The sequence below is a fragment of the Olea europaea genome, unplaced genomic scaffold (genome assembly GCF_002742605.1).
Source record: "Olea europaea var. sylvestris unplaced genomic scaffold, O_europaea_v1 scaffold2347, whole genome shotgun sequence".
In the NCBI taxonomy this organism is placed as follows: domain Eukaryota; kingdom Viridiplantae; phylum Streptophyta; class Magnoliopsida; order Lamiales; family Oleaceae; genus Olea; species Olea europaea.
In genome coordinates this window covers 89,292-109,383 of record NW_019241590.1, presented here as the reverse complement: position 1 = coordinate 109,383, position 20,092 = coordinate 89,292, and the positions used below count along the sequence as shown (strand labels likewise).

At 34.7% G+C, this 20,092-nt stretch overlaps 1 protein-coding gene across 1 annotated transcript; it reads left to right on the top strand.

The window, feature by feature from the left end:
• The first annotated feature begins 1,837 nt into the window (after window positions 1–1,837).
• On the top strand, window positions 1,838–2,770 carry LOC111381647. Its single transcript, XM_023005449.1, has one exon. The coding sequence runs from the start codon at window positions 1,914–1,916 to the stop codon at window positions 2,514–2,516; it is 603 nt and encodes a 200-aa protein (XP_022861217.1). The 5' UTR covers window positions 1,838–1,913; the 3' UTR covers window positions 2,517–2,770.
• Window positions 2,771–20,092: the final 17,322 nt, after the last annotated feature.

Here is a 20,092-nt window from a genome sequence, read left to right as displayed (position 1 = left end):
GACTATTTATTTATTTACGGAAATTATGTGCTAAAGCTTAGATTGCACTCTCCATCCGTCACAATGTAGGGCTTACCGCTTACGGAAAGAGTAACTGAACAAGCCGATCGAACTTTTCATCGTAGCTTTTTCTTGAACTAAATATCACTAATAAATCATGTAGATAACCAACAATCTGAAGTCTATGTCAAACTCTTAAAACATGTTCGATATACAATTTTTCAATACTGTAGAATTCACTTTATCAAATAACTTGTCAAAATGCATCCGATATATCTGATAGTAGTGGACAAACTAGACGAGCACACAAAATTTTTATTTTATTTTCTGTAATTTAATTCTGTACTATTCGATCTAACATTTTACATTAGGGGAAAAAATCTCACAAAATAACAAACGAAAGGTATCGATTAGATGTCACATTGTCTATGGACACACGTGACAACACCCACATGTGCACCGCCGCTCATGTATGATGTTCCCCATACCCCACTCACAGCCAGTACTACCTTAATACGTGGAATCTATACGGAGCGTGTCACTAAAGCAGATCGATTACGTGGCAACCCACTGAATTATTTAGCCCCACCAGACAAGCCGTTAATCAAACGGCTATTCGCTTTGTCGTTTTGCTACTAGCGCCTAGCGGGCAGCCCACGGTTTTCGAAACTATGGTTGTGTGTGATCATACACGTGAGTACAGATTAATTAGAATTGAAATTACAAAATTGCAGTTTCATACCCTTCTTATTTGCAAAAAGTTTCAATTACATCCTATATTATTATGAGTTTTCTATTTTAACCACATTGGCATGCTACTAGCGGGCAGCCCACGGTTTTCGAAAGTACGGTTGATCATATGCGTGACTATAGTTTTCGTGAAAAAATGCATTTTTAAATAATGTTTTATGAAAAATGTGTAGTTAAAAAATACGAAAAAAATTTGAATTTACGTATAATATTATTTTATTAAAGATTATGTTATTGAAATGAAATTGAAACACTATTTTGAAATGCATTTTTTTTTTGGGGAAATAGGGTTCAAACAAGGGTTTAATTAGAATTGAAAAAAATTGTAGTTTCATACCCTAACAAAATGTTTCAATTACATCCTAACAGGAGTGCTTATCATCATCACCCTTGTGAAAATAGAGTCATTGTTACATCGTTCTAATCTTGTAGGACAGTTTAACAATGATCACACTAGCACATTAAATGGTCACCATCAACATTATTGAATATGATTACTCAATAATTAATCGAGCCAAAAAATAGAAGTTTAGCGAGTAAAGAAAATTGCTATGTTATTAGAATACCAAAGTTTTTATGGAGTTGATCATGGTTTATTACCTTAGATTTGCTAAATATATTTTTTGTGTTCAAATATTTTAGATTCAAGATAGTTAGAATTTTCGATGTAGACTGATGCCACAAAAAGTTTAGAATATTTCACGAATACTTAAAATAATTTATGTTTCGTTGAAATTAGAGTTGTAATTACATATATATAATATTTTCTTTCTTCTAGACTTTTGACAAAAGAAAATTCAGTTAACCATTTACACTAATGAAACAATGTGCTAAAACAAAGTAATTCTTCCTCAAAATTTGAGGACCTAAAAAAAAATAGGGACCACCCTCATAGGAATACAATTATTGGAGTCAATATTTCTATTCAAAAGTTTGAAACAAGAACTCTTCAATGTTATTTTCCCTAGAATTATGGACCACAACTGCAATTAATACAAAACGCTAGAAAGAAAAAGTCACAAACGAAAAGTAAACACAGCCCACCCTACCCAACCCCCGTTTCAAACTCTATAAATACAAAGCCGGAGTGAAGCCCGGTTTGCCAAATTGAATGCCTGAAAACCCCTTTTCAAGAAGCAGTATAAGCAAAACTTGTATTTTCAATGGCGGCTCATTATTCCCCACGTAAATCGAGCGGACCGGTTCTCCGATCACTCTCACCTTACGGAAGATTCGGCCACCAATACTCTTCACGCTCCTCTCACGCGCCGTCTTCTAACACTGCATCGTCCTTCGCTTCCACCACATCTTCCACCTTTACAGCCGCTCGCTCCTTCCAAAGGCCCACTTCTCCTACCCGCGTAAATCTCTATAACTACACAAACCGCTCCGTCCGTTTCACCTCCTCACCGAACCGGTCCATCTCAGTGTCGAGCCGGGAGAATCCCCGGGTTGCCACCGGTCAGAAGAGAACTTGTATGTGCTCCCCTACCAACCACCCTGGTTCGTTCCGTTGCAGCTTACATAAAGGATTCGCGAACCAAAGTTCACTTCATTCCCAAACGGCGTCGTCTCCAGTGCGATTGAACATGCGGCGTTCCGCCATGACGAACTCTCTGGTGAGGATAGGGACTGTGGAAGGAGACCTAGTGAAGAGAACTCTTGCAGCGTTGATCCGTCCCTCCTCCCATCAGCAGCGACGCCGCGCCGGATTTCAGCCACGCAAAAGCCGGCTTTCCGTCATGTCCAAGGCCGAAGGTCATTGAATGGTGGTTAATCATACGACGGCGCATACGGTGGCGATGACGTCACTTCCAGGAATCGAACGGAACGGGTTTTTTTTTGTATTCCGTAATCCGATAGGATCCGAAACATTGTCACTGAGTAATTAATTTCGTGTATAAATATAATTACCTGCCAATTAGTTTTCCAAAATCGGATTCTTAACTTCAACTTAATTATTGGATTACAATTCCAATTACGGACTGGACTTAATTTGGAAAATAATCAGAAATTTAAATTATCACAAATATTCATCTATCAAGGCTATTTTATACCCTCATTCATTGACATAATTTAATCAAATAATTTTTTTTCCGACCCTCTTTTTCTCTAACATTTCAGAATTTTTCTGTTGATCAAACCGATTCAATGATTTATTTTTATTTTTTTTAACATTGGTGCTTTCCAGTTGACTCCTACGTATTTGTGGTGTATTTAACTATTATTCTATTTTTATGACTTTTTTTTTTTTTTAATATTGTGCATTTTGTTATTACTTTTTTTTATAGTAAAATTTTTGTAAATTCAATTGAAATTTTGTTTTGATGTGACTGACCTTTTTTTTTTTTTTTGGCAGGTATTTTGATCTTTTGGACTGGAAGGCATAAAAATCGACACTGAATATAGTGGACAAAAACAAGATATATTATGAGTAATAGATTAGAAAAAATAAAGTTACTATTAAATAAATTAGGGTTTTAATAAAACAAGATTAATAATATATTAGGGTTTTAATAAAATAATTTTTTATTAATCTAGAATTTAGTAAATTTATAAGGACTAACTGAGAAATCTGAAAACAAAAATTAAATAAAAAATAGGGTTAAGGAATTTTCAATACCTCCAGTCTTCTTATATATGTTTGTTATGTCATAATTTGGTATTTTTATGGCAAAAAATACAACTTTTTTTCCATAACGAAATGATAATTAAAAGAATATTATGTGATTAATAATTGAGTTTTTATCATAAAAGCATCTAATGAAGTTTATTTATCAATATAATTTTTTGTTAAATAAAATAATAAAATTTATAAAATTAATATTTTTTAAAAAGTCTATTACTAATTGAATAACAATTGGAAAAGTAATTTAAGATTATGAGCGGCTTCCAGTACTAAAATATAAATATTTCAATTAATTCTAATTTAGACCAATAATATAACAAAACAAAACATTTAAATACTAATAGAAAATCCCTTCGAAATAAAATAATAGTGAATATTATACTTCAATTTTTTTGTCAAATAATCGACATGAGAAGTTATGTTCAGTTTAATAGTCAAGTCAATTTTTTCGTTACTCTGATTATTATATAAATGGAATAAAAATCACTTTAATGCTAACATGGAAGTTCAATGATTGTATTAATTAAAAAAATTCAACAATTAAATTTTTTCACAAAGTAAGTTCTACATGTCAAGAAAATTATATAATGGTATTTCTCCTACATAAAAACTGATGAAATACACAAAAAAAACAAAAACAAAAACAAAAACAAAAACTTTCTATTTATTGATAAATAGAGCAATTTTTATTCAAAAATTATAATATTTTGTGTAAAAAAATTGCCGCTAATCAACAATGAATATGTTTATTATTATTACAAAATAATAACAAATTAAATTTTATGATTTTTCCCACACTCTAATTATTTCTATATAGATAAAAATATTGAAACTTGGAAATTTGAGTAATTATTCTACTCACAAGTTTGAGGCACCATTGACTTTTTCTACTAAAAACTATGGATGAATGAAGTATATTCAACTTCATCAAGATAGTGAGTTTTTGGTAGATTAATGGGTATACGAACTGTGGCCCTTCATATAATGCATTAGCCATTTCAAACATCCCAGTGGCAGTGTGACATCAAACCACTTTAAATTATAAACAAAAAATGTGAAAATGAAAGGTAAGGTTACAAGGAAGATAAGAGTTGTGGACCCTTTTCCTACTTTAATAATTATCCTAGTATTTTTTTTAATTTTTTATTCTTAAAAGAAGACGTAATAGATCATTCTTATCTGTTAACACAATGACATGTCTTTTTCAGTGTGTGAGAAATTATTTTTATAATTAATGGGTTCGACCCTAGTATAATAAAATATTTGAAAACGAGACAAAATTTCAATGATACAGTCCTATTTATATATTGGTCGGACATAAAGCCCTTGTTTGAGTCACAATATTTTCATAAAAAATGTATTTTTGAAAAGTGTAATGATAGAAAATGTATGGTTTAAAACTAAAAAAAAAAGTTGTGAATTTGTGTAACATTATTTTATTGAAGAATGCAGAAGTGCACGCGCAATTCAGCTTTGGAAAAACTTCCAAAGGTCCAGAGAGAGACGAAGTTTATAGTCAATCTCTTTTGTCAAATCACTATTTAAGAATATATTTATTTTCAAATAATGTGAATCAATCAGGACCAAAACTTCGGACTACAAACCTATCAATTCACAACACCTTGGATGCCGAGTAGATCTGTCCACCCACATTTTTCTCTCTTACTCACACGACGTTAGGTATCGTAACTTGAATGACTTGGTATTCGAAGTGTATTGATTTGAATTGGTGATCCTACAAATTATGCACATGGAATTAATACACCGAACAAGTTGTTAATTTATATCAAAGGTGTAATATTGAACATTATTATAAACGGTGCGAGTACGATGTTGATTCAATGTATCGAATATGGGATTGATTATTTTTTTCTCTTTCAATGGCAGCTGGGCTACTTCCAAAGTAAGGAATTCATAATCTATTAATTTGCTCCTATGACCCAACCAATTAGCCAACAGCACGAAAACATGGGGCCACCAAGTAGCTAATTTGTACACTAAAATTGATGGCAACTCAGCTCATCATCAAGTTGGTAGGCCAGCTTTATTTATTTATTTATTTGAAATAACTATTCTGAATGGCATACTTTAATAATGATAAAATATAATTTACCTCTTTTAAAGACTAGAAGTACAATGAACAGTATATAATTATTGCCCCCAGGGCACATCTCCAAGTGATAAAAGAGAAGGGTGGAGAAATCCAATTTTATTTGAGGTTGCTGCATCAAGGATTCGAATCCTGAAATATGGATTTAGTTCTTGAATAAGTGCAAATGTACAAGCAGCTTTCCACCCTGTACCCTTGGAGGCATAACCTGCAATTTACCTCCCTAACGATGCTCCAGGATAGGAACGATGGGGAACCTTTAAGGTTGGGGTTCAACTCAATAGTATATAATTACATTTTATGCGTCATAGTCATAATTTTTGTCGCTATGCAGTGTCTTTTTCATTCATACTCACTTTCATATGCTCATCTTATCACAAACTTGTTAGGCCAACGCTTTGTTCAACCATATTGACCAACTTGATAAATTGAATCAAATATCTTGAACTACGTGATGGGTCGAAACATATCTATTTTATCTTGATGTTAATATATTTCAAAAAAAATAAAATTAAAATTAATGATTATTTTTCATGTTTGAAGTGAAAGGTTATTATAATATAGTTTTCCTACGTACAAATCTAAGCATTTGAGGATCTCTTAACATAAAAAATTATACGATTTTTTTAAGAAGTTCTGCTGAATTTTAATTTTTTTAGATTAGATTCTAAAGCATTTTCCAAAGTTCTAGGATCCTGCAATCTTTTTTAACTAAATTTTTATATTATATTCTCATAAATTTATTAAAAGACCCCATCATTGATTTATCAATTCAAAATTAAATATAATCATATTAATCTTATGTTATACAAATGACAGAAATGTTTTACACACTTATTTAGACTCTTAGGGTGTGTTTGATTAGAAAATTTTTCATGAAAAATGATATTTTTTTCACTCAAATTTCAACTTTTGGAAATGTTTGATTGCCATTTTTTCCATAAAAAAGTATTTTTCAACCTTTAAAAATATGCTTAGTTATCCTTTTTTGAAGAAAACATTTTCTTTGGGGAGGTAAGTTTTTTATTTTCCTCAAAAAAAAAAAAAAATATTTCCTATGAAATATTTTCAATGTCAATTAAACACACACTTAAGCCCCATGTTTGGCTCCCATTAAATTAAAATTCATTTTCATCTCTCCTCTTATCAACTACATATTCTCCAATAAAATAATATTGTACATAAATCTAAAAAAAAATCTTTTTAACCACACATTATTCAAAAAATTACTATTCTTTTCATTATAATTTGAAAAAAATGGAGCCCGAATAAGGGCTAAATCTACTTAATATTTGATTATTTGAGCGAATTTCTACTCGCTTTATATTGTATTTGACTTTTTATATGTTGTATCCCTAATTTGAATGTGTACAAAGCAAAAGAAAGTGATTTTAAAAGATGAAGTTAGATCGATGTCAGACAGTATTGGGACTCAATTGGATAGAATTGGAATCGAACTAAAAGATTTTATGAATTTTGGTTACCAAATGATTGAAATCAGAAGTTGGGGACTAATTTGGATATGGTGAAAAGATGGAGAACCAAAATTGAAGAGATCCAAAGTTGGAGAACCAAATTGGATGATTTAGAAGCTTAAGGACTGAAATGAATAAAGTCAAAAGTTGAAGGCTAAACTGGACAAAACATGTGGGGTTAAAAGTTGCAAACATGGAAGAAGTGAACCCTGCGACCTTGAACGTTTCGAGGTCGCCGCTGGGGAGGGGAAGGACGGAAGTTCCTATTGGTTATTACGGACAGAAGCTATCTAGGTAATAAAAAAAAATCACGTGCATTACTACGTCGTGTAGATCAAAATAAAATAAAAATAAATAAATAAACCACATACATTACTACATAGTGTAGATCCAAATAAAATAGGCATGTAATGATCATGTGGGGAGAAACCAAAGGGAAGACCCAATATTCTTCACCAAGTTTGTTGTCTAGATTTATTTTTAGGATGATTAATTTTGCTGAGCTCCACAGAAGGTTGCAAACATTCTCCATGGCCCTATTCAGTTATGTAGAAGTTAATGGACTACTGTCGAAAGAAGATTTAACAGGAAAAAGCCACAAGTACCAAAACAAAAAAAAAAAAATGATGATAGAATTCATACCAACGGTTATATGCTGGTGCATGATCGATCTTTCTTTTTCTCTCCTTCCATCTTCCAATGATTCAAAGCCATATGTTGTCTATCAAAATTTTATGTACTTATAACACGATTGGATTTAAATACATTTCTTTAAATTCTTCTCTTTCATTACATTATTCATAACATTTTCAATTGGAAGGATTGGACAAGGCGTTAGTCAAAAAAGAAGCTAAGATATTGCTTATTATACTTTCCTCTCTTATACTGCCTACCAAACATGCACTTTAATGTGCTATCCATTCTTTCTAGCCTAGATATTATTACTTGTACACTAATAAATTTGTTCATATGCACAAAGTTTGTGGCAATCCCTCTCTGATAATGTGGTCGACATGGTATTTTACATGTTCGATGCAAAACAACATGAAAGTTTGAGCTCGGTTGAGCTCCTTAGAGTTATGAAAAAGACGAGAAATAGTCATTTCACAGCCAAGGGATTCTAGTTTTGCAGAGTTGATATCATGTTGGATGGACTGTACAAATACTGTTCTTCAAAGAAGTTTTTCTGATTATTAGCCAATATGATAGGTTCAATTAGTTTGGAAACTGAATGAAATTGTAAAGAAAGAAATGTAAGCCTTTCAAATTTGTGAAGATTAGAAATTGGATCAGGAATTTGACAAGCCATGATGAAGGATTGATGTATTTGACAGATATTTTTGATTGTCCAATGTCATCAATAAATGTTGACATACAGAATATTCTCATCTTTATCTTCTACATGGTTTGCCTTTTATTAGAAACTTTTCCTTACAGGGCTGCATTGCATAAAGTACCGTCATAGGTTTACATGTGAAAAAAATGTTTTTTCGTTCTATCCTAAATAGATGAGTAAATAGTAAGTATAAGCTGAGATTAAAATGATCCATAGTCACACACCCAAAAAGGAACCACAATAGGTAATGAATTGGAAGATCGAAAGGTTGGAAGAATAAAGGATTTTTGGGTTTGACACGTGGAATTGGCTAAGCATTTTATTCAGACAAATATAGAACCAGAGTGGATGGGTTTGTGTAACAATAGTGCAAAAGCAGTGCTAGAGATTTGAGTACATAACCACTGAACAAACCAATTCTCGTATGATTTCTCTCAGGTGCCAACTCTTTTTTTTCATAATAATATTAAGGGATTTTATCTTTTCCAGAAATCACTCCAACCTTGATTTTATCTTTTGCAGAAATCACTCCAGTAGATTCTTGATTTATTGTGATACCCCCCCTGCAAGCCTAGCATTTGTGAATCCCGAATGTGGAGCTTGGAACGGAGAAATATGAATGTAGAACGACCAAGGCTTTTAGTAAACACACCAGCAAGCTGAAGATTTGTAGGAACATATTTGATCTAAAGTTCTCCAGAAGCCACTAATTCTCGCACAAAATGGTAATCAAGCTCTATATACTTCGAGCGTTTGTGAGAAATTGGATTTGCAGCAAGAACGATGGAGCTTTGATTGTCACAAAGTAAAACTGGAGAAGAAGAAGATTTCACCTTAAGATCACGAAGAAGGTGACCAAGCCACTTGACCTTAACAACAGCATTAGCTAGTGCCCGATATTTTGATTCACAACTTGAACGAGATACGATCGGTTGTTTCTTAGGACTCCAGGAGACAAGGTTATCACCAAGATAGATAGCATAGCCAGAGACAGATCAACGTGTATCAGGGCAGCCGACACAGTCAAAATTCGAGTACACAAGGATGTTACTGGAAGGGGACGGAGTGAAAGAGAGACCATATCGCAAAGTTCCCTTTATGTAGCGTAGGATCCGTTTAACAGCTCGAAAGTAACAAAGTAAAGGCTTGTGCATATATTGACTCACAACAGAAACAACATGAGCGATATCCGATCGAGTGATAGTGAGGTATTGAAGAGCACCAACAAGAGATCTGTAGAGCAATGGATCATCAAAATCAGGACCAACAGTGGAAAGATGATGACCAACGACCATGGGTGTGCTTATAGGCTTGCTGTCAACAAGTTTGGCACGCTGCAAGATTTCATGTGCATACTTGGCTTGACAGAGAAAAAGGCCAGAGGCAGTCCGATGCGCCTCAAGACCCAAAAAATAGCTTAAGGAGCCCATATCCTTGGTTGAAAATTCCTTAGTTAATCTCCCAATAAAGGCATCAAGAAGAGCGGAATTGTTGCTGGTTACTAATATATCATCTACATATAATAATAGATAAATTAAGTTAGCACCTTTGGAAAGGACAAATAGAGATGAGACAGCTTGACTGCAAGAAAACCTAATAGTGAGAAGAAAGGTGCTAAAATGATTAAACCAGGCCCGTGGAGCTTGTTTGAGCCCATATAAAGCTTTGCAAAGCCGATAAAAATGAGAAGGATATCTAGAGTCAACATAACCTGGAAGTTGTTCCAAATAGACTTCGTCTTGAAGAATATCATTTAAAAAGGCAATTTTCACGTCAAGTTGATAAAGTGGCCAGTGATTGGAAACTTCCAAAGAAAGAACAACTATAACAATAGAGGATTTGACAACTGGGCTGAATGTGTCACTGAAATCGAGTCCAGAGTGTATCCTTTAGCAACAAGACGGGCCTTGAGACGATCAATAGAACCATTAGAAAGATACTTGATGCGAAAGACCCACTTGGATCCCACAATATTTTTATTTGGCGGTGTAGGCCTAAATCCCAAGTATGATAGTGACTCGGGGCCTGAAGCTCCTCATCCATGGCAGCAATCCATTCAGGGTGCTTAGCGCTGGGATTTGAACCCTTTGGGCTCATGTACAGTGAGTAAGGATTGAGTAAGACTAGAATTGGGAACATGGAAAGTATGTGGAGCCCGAGTGTTAGGATTAAAAATTCCAGATTTGGCACGTGTTTGCATCGGATGAGATCCAAGAAGATTGGTTCTGGATGGGGCTAGAGAGAGATTCGGAGTGAATCTTTCAGTTGCGATGGGAGAGCTTGGTCCATCATCAATGGGTACTTGCAAAACGGAAGGGGCCACAGAATAGAACTACAAGATGCGTTAGTTAAATAAGGGCCACATGGAACCTATAGAGGACCGGACTGAGAAGGGAAAGAGGCCCCTGGTGCTTCTGTGTTTCGGGTTGAGGTTGCAAGGGGTTCTAAAAATGTAGAAATTGAGGCAGTGGATAAAGGCTCAGTACAAGCATTATTTTTGTAAGGGTACGCAAGTTCATTGATGAGATCCAAGAAGATTGGTTCTGGATGGGGCTAGAGAGAGATTCGGAGTGAATCTTTCAGTTGCGATGGGAGAGCTTGGTCCATCATCAATGGGTACCTGCAAAACGGAAGGGGCCACAGAACTACAAGATGTGTCAATTAAACAAGGGCCACATGGAACCTGTAGAGGACCAGACTGAGAAGGTAAAGAGGCCCCTGGTGCTTCTATGTTTCGGGTTGAGGTTGCAAGGGGTTCTAAAAATGTAGAAATTGAGGCAGTGGATAAAGGCTCAGTACAAGCATTATTTTTGTAAGGGTACGCAAGTTCATTGAAGATAGCATGCCTAGAAATAAACACTTGATTAGTGAGACGATCAAGGCACCGAAGACCATGATGAGACATACTATAACCAAGAAACACACATGGACGGCTACGGGGGGCTAATTTGTGTGGTGCATAATCATGTAAGTAAGGGACAACAAGGCAGCCAAAAGGATGAAAAATTAAGTAGAGAGGAGCCTTACCGAATAAAACCTCAAAAGGAGATCGACCACTAAGAAGAGGTGTTGGCAAGCAATTAATGGTAAAAGTGCCACCTACTTTCGGCACAACCAACGACAGCAATTCGCTCCACACGTCCTGTAATTTTACTCGCTTATCGTTTATTTCTATTGGACAGAAATGCTTTGATACCATAAAAAGGATATGTAAGCCACCTTAATTCTTTGGTGGTAGAAGTGTGTGTATATATAATATGTTCTGTACATAATTACAGCAGAAATTAATTTATAAAATGAATACAAATTAGCTCAAATCATGACATCTGTACGCTGTAATCAAGGGATTTTATCTTTTGCAGAAATCACTCCAGCCTTGATTTTATCTTTTACAGAAATCACTCCAGCAGATTCTTGATTTGCTGTGATAATTAAAAGGTCCACAACCATTGATGGTCAGAAAGTTAAGAGTGACAAATATTATATATGTTCAACGTAAGGCGCTTCCTTGTATCTTACAAGCAACAGAAAGGGCAGATCGAGAAAAGGAGATAAGAATACTAGCGTCCCTAAACGATTTCAAGGTCGTCTAGGGATAGAGTTCTTGGAACCAACCAACGCTGCTGCCATGCTAGCTGTATGCTCTTCCTTTACGCAAACAAAGGTGCGCGAAAGGAAGAAACTAAAGTAAGAACAGACCGATCAACCAATCAAATCAATGAAAAAAATGCAATTCAACGAGACTAAAAGCACCAAGTCGAAAAGAAAGGAGCAAGTGTGGCCTTCAAGCTTGTCTCCCCGTTGCCTTAAGCCAGGAAACCTGAAGTGCGGCATCTTGCTTGCTAAGGTACGAACTAGTGTTGGGATCTGCGCCTCCTTTATACAGTTGAAATAGGAATTATAGTAGTAGCTCTTTTAGCCCTTTATTCCCATGGCTGAGCATGCCATATATATGTCAAGGTCTTCGGGTATATGAAAAATGTGGACAATATATCCAACCAGCTGACCAACCCCCCACCCAGATATTGGTAAGACTAAGATAATGTTTGGAAAGAGCTAAAACTGGAGCTTATATACTTAAAAGACTTTGTATTCAGATTATTCTTGTAGCTTCCCTAACTACTACACTGTGTGACTTTCCATACACAAATTAAGTCCTTCAGTAGAAGTCCTTGTAGAAGGTATAGCTTATTCAAGGGAAGAATCAACCAACAAAATTAGTTTTCCATCTGCTAAAATGTGGTTGGGTCTATGAAGCACCTGAGTTTGATTCAAAATTTGAATATTGCTACGCATGATAGCATATATAGCAGTACACTTATAGAAAAAAAAATTCATTTGGGACTTAATGATTCGCCATTAAAAAAACCAGAGATAATGAATTTAGAATGCATTTTGTGCACTAGAAAATAACATAACATATTAACAGTTGCTATTAATGTTTGAGCTTAGTACAGTGAAGCATATCATGGTTATATCAACAATGGGGTATGCCAATTGCTAAATATCCTTGCGTGTCATTCAAGTAGATGTTCAAATACCTTCTTTTAAATTCTCACCCACAGTATATTTCTAAAGCTCCACTTCACTAATAATTTTTCACCTACTTCCGATCACAGTACTATTAAGGTGTATTTGACTCTGAATTTCTCTCGTCTATCATGCACCTTACAATTATGGATCCTAGTAAGACATGACAACACCATCAAAAGTGCAGTTTCTACCAAAGATATATTACAATTGCATTTCAAGCATTAATTGTAGTAAAGGATGAGACATATGATCATAAGTTAAAACACGGCATTGGAGAAGCCAAAGTATAAATGCAATTATAATAGATAAACCAAAAAAAGTGCTATGTAGAGAGAAAAGATGGTGGGAGCTAAAAAGTTTACATTTGATAACAATGGTCATACCGTTTGACTCAATCGACTCAAGTGTAAAGCAAGGGCATCCCATGTCCTATTCCCATACTTATCATCCTCTCCATCAAACTCGGGGAGCTCTATATTACTCCAAAGCTCCACATTTTCCTCTAGTAGCACTTCACTGAACTTGATAAGAACAAACTCGGGGAGCTCTATATTACTCCAAAGCTCCACATTATCATCTAGTAGCACTTCACTGAACTTGATAAGAAAATTATGAAGCAAACAAGTAAAAATAACAAATGGAAAAGCCTCAATACATTGTTCTTTCCATTTCTTGCCCACAACTTTCCACCTTTCCTTCACCTTCACAAATGCCGTTGCAACCAACTCCATACCTCTAGTATACACCTTGTTAAATGGCAATTCAACTGAACTCAACTCCCCATTCTTCTCATTGAAGGGCGTCAAAAGCGAAGGTGAAATGAGGTAATACAGTTGCCCAAAATATATCGTGGACTTGAATTGCCATTGTTTAGCTCGAATGGCGGTTCGTTAACTGCTCCTTTGAATCCTCAATCCCAGAAAAGAGTTTTGATTTTTTCAATAAATCTTTCGGTCTCTCACCACCAGGCCAACCAATTGACACATCCAAGAACCTCCCTTCAGAGTCGACTAAACCCTAAACTAACAATGACCTACTTTCATCCATGGAATATCCATCCAATTCGAATTTCTCAATTCCCAAAACTCCTCAACAATTAGGCAAGGAAATCCACCCGAACCTGACTATAATCCAATTGATATCAAAATTAAACTAAAACAAATGGCCAAGATTATCCACAATGGCCTTACAAACAACATAAAAATCCCTGCAGGTGATAGAGGAATCAATGGTGAAGTGGCGGGAGATTGTAGAGCAAGGGAAAACGTGGGCTTATAAGTGCAATTTGTGCACTTATTTAAGCTACATTATTAAATCTTTAATCGTCAAATTATTATTTTATATTTAACTTAGGTTAATTTTCTTTTTGTTTCTAGTGTTGGACTTGTTTGAAGCAAGTGGAAAGGAGGAAGGATAAAATCAAGTAAAATTTATAATTTGGGATTAAATTCCACAACTTTGAATTTGAGGAGGACATTGGTTGCACATGTATGAAAAAGGACTAAAGTGCACTATTTTAAAAGAAAGAAGGGCTGGAAGAAAATCATACATTAAATGGGCCTTTCTTTTGGATTTTTATGTGGAATCAAAGTCATTAACCTGGGAGTCTATAGTTCTAATTGAAGAATAAAAAAGACGGCTATTGGTGCAATATTAAAAGAGGAACTATCGGCTGGTGTTATATATTATGGTCCCGTTTGTTTCCTATTATTTGCTCATTGAAATAAAAAATATGACCGTTATTCATCACATCAAGTCATCATATTTGACTTTCTATCTCTTATGTAGTGTTCACAATGGCTATATTTTTCATTCTCAAACGGGGCCATATATACATACATAGATGACAATTAGAGGAAAGAGAGAAGACGGAAAAAAAAACATAGAAATTGGCTGTGGGAGTAAAAAAAGGCAGCAGCTTGAGGGAATTTGTTGGGGAATTAAATTGGTCTGATTTTGAGAGATTTATATACATACAAACAAAGGTGGCTATTGTTGGGGAAAAAAGAGGTGGCAGATTGTGAAATATATGCAAGCAGAAGGCGGCACACGCTATTGGAAAATTATCACGTTCCGTCGATTCACGATGACATCCCTCCACTTTTACTTGTTTAATTCCAACATTATGTTAGACTAATTCCTCTCATGTATCGAATGAAGATGAAACCTTTTATGATTTATTTTTAATTCGAGACACAAGGCTTAGTTAAATCTTGCAATTCTTGATTAATCTTGCATGTTAAATTTTATTATTTGATCACCAATTAAATATATGGTTACTTGTTGTAGTGTTGGGAAACTCACAATAGGTTTAAAACATTGCTTGATTAATATGCGTGCAATAAAATTTATGAATAAGATTTATCACCTGTGCAATTTTCGAGATAATTGTGAAAGTGAATACGTTATATTCATTTGAATTCGGACTAGAAATAGATTCAGGTCGTGATTATGATAGATTTAATTTGTCTTGGAAAAGAAAATTAATTACAATAGAATTATAATGCATGATCGAAACTAGCTACGCAGTCAAGAATTGGAATAGATAATAATACGCATTTTACAAATTTTTGTAGATTAAATTAGATTGATTAAAAATCACAAATCAATTTTGTTTGTTTACTTTAAATCTAATTAAATACAAGTACATTCAATTAAATTTTATTTCTTGTGGGAAGACTCTTTACTCATCATTTTTATTACTTGTCAACGATCGCGTATGCTTGCGGGTTTTGGACGAATAAGTTTTTAGCGCTGTTGTTGGAGAATAAATTATTTAATTTGAGTTTATTAGTTATTTTTAGATTTGAGGTTTTTTTCTTTACTTTATTTGTTTTAGGCTATTCATTGAACGATTTAATTCTCTCGTTTTTACTCTTTTTAGGAGATCACAGTATATGCTAAACTCTGGCGAGATCGAGCTTCTTCTGATAGATCCTGAAATCAAAAGAACTTTTAGACAGAGAAGAAGGAAGCAAAGGCAAGTGAGAGAAATGGTAGAAATCAACATCAGAATCAGGTTCAGAACCCCTTGCACTACCTCAGCCAAATCAATCAAGGGAAATAGCAAATCATGGAGAAACTTTAGTGAGAGATTATGTAAATCTAGTGCCAGCACCAATTTAACCTCTGATCATCTATCCGCCCTTTGGACAAGCTAACTTCCACATTCGACCAAATGTCATAAACCTATTTCAAAATCATCAAGACATCAGGTTCAACAGGAAAGCTGCTAGAAATCCACATGAACACATTCAAGTTTTTACCACGCTGTGTGACGTAATTAGCCACGAGGGGATGTCACGGGATGCATTTTGAATGTGTCTACTTCCTCACACTTTGAAAGAGGGTGCGAAGATATAGATGATGTCACAACCTCATGGGAGCATTGTATTGTGGAATGACATGAATAAAAAATTTACCATAAAGTTTTTTCCGCCAACTCGAGTTCATCAAATCCGGAATGAAATCCACACATTTAAGCAGAAAGACCTCAAGAGCTATCCAAAGGCATGAGAAAGGTACAAGAACTTATTCAGGAAGTGCCACAATCTTGACATTCCTAAACAAGTGTAAGTATACATCTTTACTCTGGAATACGCCAAGAATTCAAAAATATGATAGATGCTTCAATGAAAGGATCGATAATGGCTATAAACTTGGACGATGCTTATGAGTTGTATAAGAGGATAGCAAAAAATCAATCAATGTGGCCGAGCGATCGGGAAGTCCAAAGGAAAACAGCTGGTATATATAATGTGGATGCAGTGATAACGTTGACAGCACAGATGGAGGCAATAACTAGAAAGCTTGACACTTCGACCCATTCTATGAATATTGTACAAACTTCAGCTCTGAATTGCACGAATTGTGGGGCAGATCACGTCACTGCAAGCTATCCTTTGGTTCTACTTATATAGGTCAGCCAGCAGAGGTCAGTTATGCGCAGAACTATCAAAGGCATGGACTTTACCCACACAACTACCATTAGAGTTTGAACAAGCTTCTTGAAAAACTACACGTGGGTTGATAATTCGGATCAAGTAAATTAGATGAGGGGCGATCCACCAGCGATTCAGCAACAAGAAGAAAAAAGGCAATCATTGGAGGATCTACTTGTCAACTACGTCACAAGACTGAGACGGTGATACAGAATCATCAATCATGTATACATAACTTAGAGAAACATGGGACAGGTAGCAGATGCATTAGCCAACAGACCACATGGTACCTTTTCGAGTGACACGGAGAACAACCCACGGGAGCATGTATTAGCAGTGGAGGTGGTGAATTATGCAACTATTGAGCTCCAATCACTCAATCCCACCACCCTGTTACAGCTTATGTTCCGCCTATTCCATTTTCTCGAAGGTTTCGAAGAAAGCCTAAAGAAGAAGAGGTTCAAGCCATTACAACTAGAAGTGGGGTTCAGCTACCAGAAATCATTGCAAAGATGAAGGAGATAGAGAGCACTCAAACTCCCACTAAGGGCAAGGAACCAGTGGAACAGTCTGAAGAAGCAACAGAAAAGGATCAAAAGGAAGGAAGTTTCAGATAGTCCACATCTTAAGACAAATATTCTTAGCACTACACTAACACCTCCGGTCCCTTTTCATCAAAGCTTGCAGAAAGTCAAGTTAGAGAAACAAGTTATGAAATTTCTGGACTCCTCAAAAAGCTGCATGTCAACATCCCATTTATTGCGATCATGTTCGTAGTTATGTACACAACATCGTTACTTGGTGAACTTTAATGCACTTAACCTTGCATTGTAGGTAGAGGCTGAGCTAGGGGATTAAAAAAAAATAAAAAAAAATAATATGTTGCGCTAATACATTTTATCCCCTTGCTCACAAAATTTATGTTGTGGCGAGCCTAAAGCCCCCTTCCTCCGTACTTGATTGTAGGTGACCATGATGAGCAAAGAGCTTGTTCGAAGTTTTGCTAGTTATGTGCGCCTTTAACCAATTTTGAGCTTCAACATAAATATGTGACAACATGCCATGGTCACTTTTTGTGGGTTCAATCTTTGATATGATATGTGACGAGAATTGTATATATATCATGTGGTAGTCATTTTATTTGTATGCTTTATGAAATAATGTGTACATTTGAAAAATAAATGTAATTGAAGCCTTTATATACTTGTATGAAAATAAATAGTGCGGTCAGATACAACGGATTGAGCTGAGTTTATTGTACATGCCAACTTGAGCGAGTCAAATAATGTAAGCACGAATGGATCAAGTTAACTTAGTATGTGCCAAAAAGATTCTGTATTATGATATTATCAGCTTCATCAGCTTAGCTCGATTAACTTGACTGTTGATTCAGCAAATTATACCTTAAAATGTCAACCAACTTTATTAAGCAGAGAGGCTTTTGATATTCTCAGTCAAGAATTGGGCCTCAATCATTAGACTATAGGCATTTTTCTCATATATTTTCTTCGTGGTCATGATTTGATATTTTGGTATGCTAAAAGTAGAAGAACCACACCAATTTATCCTGAATTTGATAGTTAAATTCTATTCCAGCAAAAATTATGTAGGAAAGATCTCATTAAAAGATAACTCAACGAATGGTAAAAAAACTCAAGACCTCTCATTCTTATTACATTTTCAACAAGAAAAACGAAAAATCTAATCCAAGTTCATATTCAAACCATGTCATTCGTTACCCTTTAATATTTTCGGAATCGTTGGATTGATTTAAATTAAAAGTCACGATTATTTGTCAATAAGTATGTCAAATTTATGAGTAGAGAAATGGTCCTGAATATGTTCAATAAAATATTATGTAGTTTGTTTTTGAGTTGTAAAATATTATTTTGCGTTTCGAGTTAAATATTAAGTACCTCAACTTAATAATAGGTTTAAGGCTTGTTTGATAAGATTTTTAAAAAGTCAAAAATTATTTTAAAGTTAAAAATATTATAAAAGAGGGAACAAAAGAGAGAATATAAGCGAAAGTCAAGTGTATCTTTATTGAGAATCCGGACCCATATTTATAGGTTCAAAAATAATAGTCACAATTGGAATGCAACAGATCTTTTAGACAAGATAACACTTATCTATATATCCTGATAACACTAAAGTCCCGTTTGGCTTCCATTAAATTTCATTTTATTTTTCTCTCTCCTATTTACAATCACACAACTTTCAGTAAAATAATATTACACATAAATCGAAAATTTTTCCTTCTTTTTCAACCACTTATTTTTCAAAAAAAATATTATTTCACCTATTTTCATTTCAAAAAATAGGGGCCAAATGAGGGGTAAATAATCATTGATAATTATTTATTCTTTTACAACAAAAAGAGTTATTTTAAAAGTTTGAATAATTTTTTAAAATTGTTTAATCCGATAGAGAGTAAAAAAGGAGGGGAAAAAAACTTTTTATTTGTACCCACACAAATCTATCAAATATAAAACTTCCAATTATCAATATGAATTATTTTAGTTGTACAATCTGACTTGATAACATAATCACGGGAAGGGGGATTTACAATTTTTTTATTCAGCATGGCTCCGGCTTCGCGTGGTTAATTATCAATGGGGATTGTTGTACATGTAACATAATTTTACCATATATCTTAGTCCCCAAGAAACATATAGACTGAAAGTATGAAAAACTCCAAGTTTCTTCCTATAATAATCAATTAACCGACGACTCACACAGAGACCTTCAATGGGTATGGGAAAATTGAGGATAGTTGGGGCATGGAGTGGAGTACTGGAAGTAGAACTTGATGAATGGACAGTGGCCACTTTGAGAGAAGAAGTCGTGAAGAAATCAGGCTTAGTTGGGCCACAGTGCATAAACCTGATATCTGCAGGCAGAGTTTTGAGAGATGGTTATGGTACTGAGAAATTGAGTCAATTGGGTGTAAAAAATAATGCCAAGATTTTGGCTTCAAAGGTTTCGACTGATCAAGAAAGGAAGTCTCTTAAGGAGGAGTTTTTGGCTGAGGAGGAGCGTTCGAAGAGACTCTCCCGGCTCAAGGTCGTTCCTCTTTTTATTCTTAATCTTTTTAACCCCATATGATGAATCGATTTATATATATGTTATCTGATTATGGGTTTTCGTTTTAGTTTTGTGGAAGTTGAATGTGATTAAAATTTTGGGTCTTAGGTGGATTGTTTGTTTAATTACGTGATCAAATTAAATTATGATTTATACATCGTCAAGCTCATAATTATTTTTCTTCTAAGAGTAGAATTTGAAGGGAGTTATCGGTTCTCGGTAAATTGGATG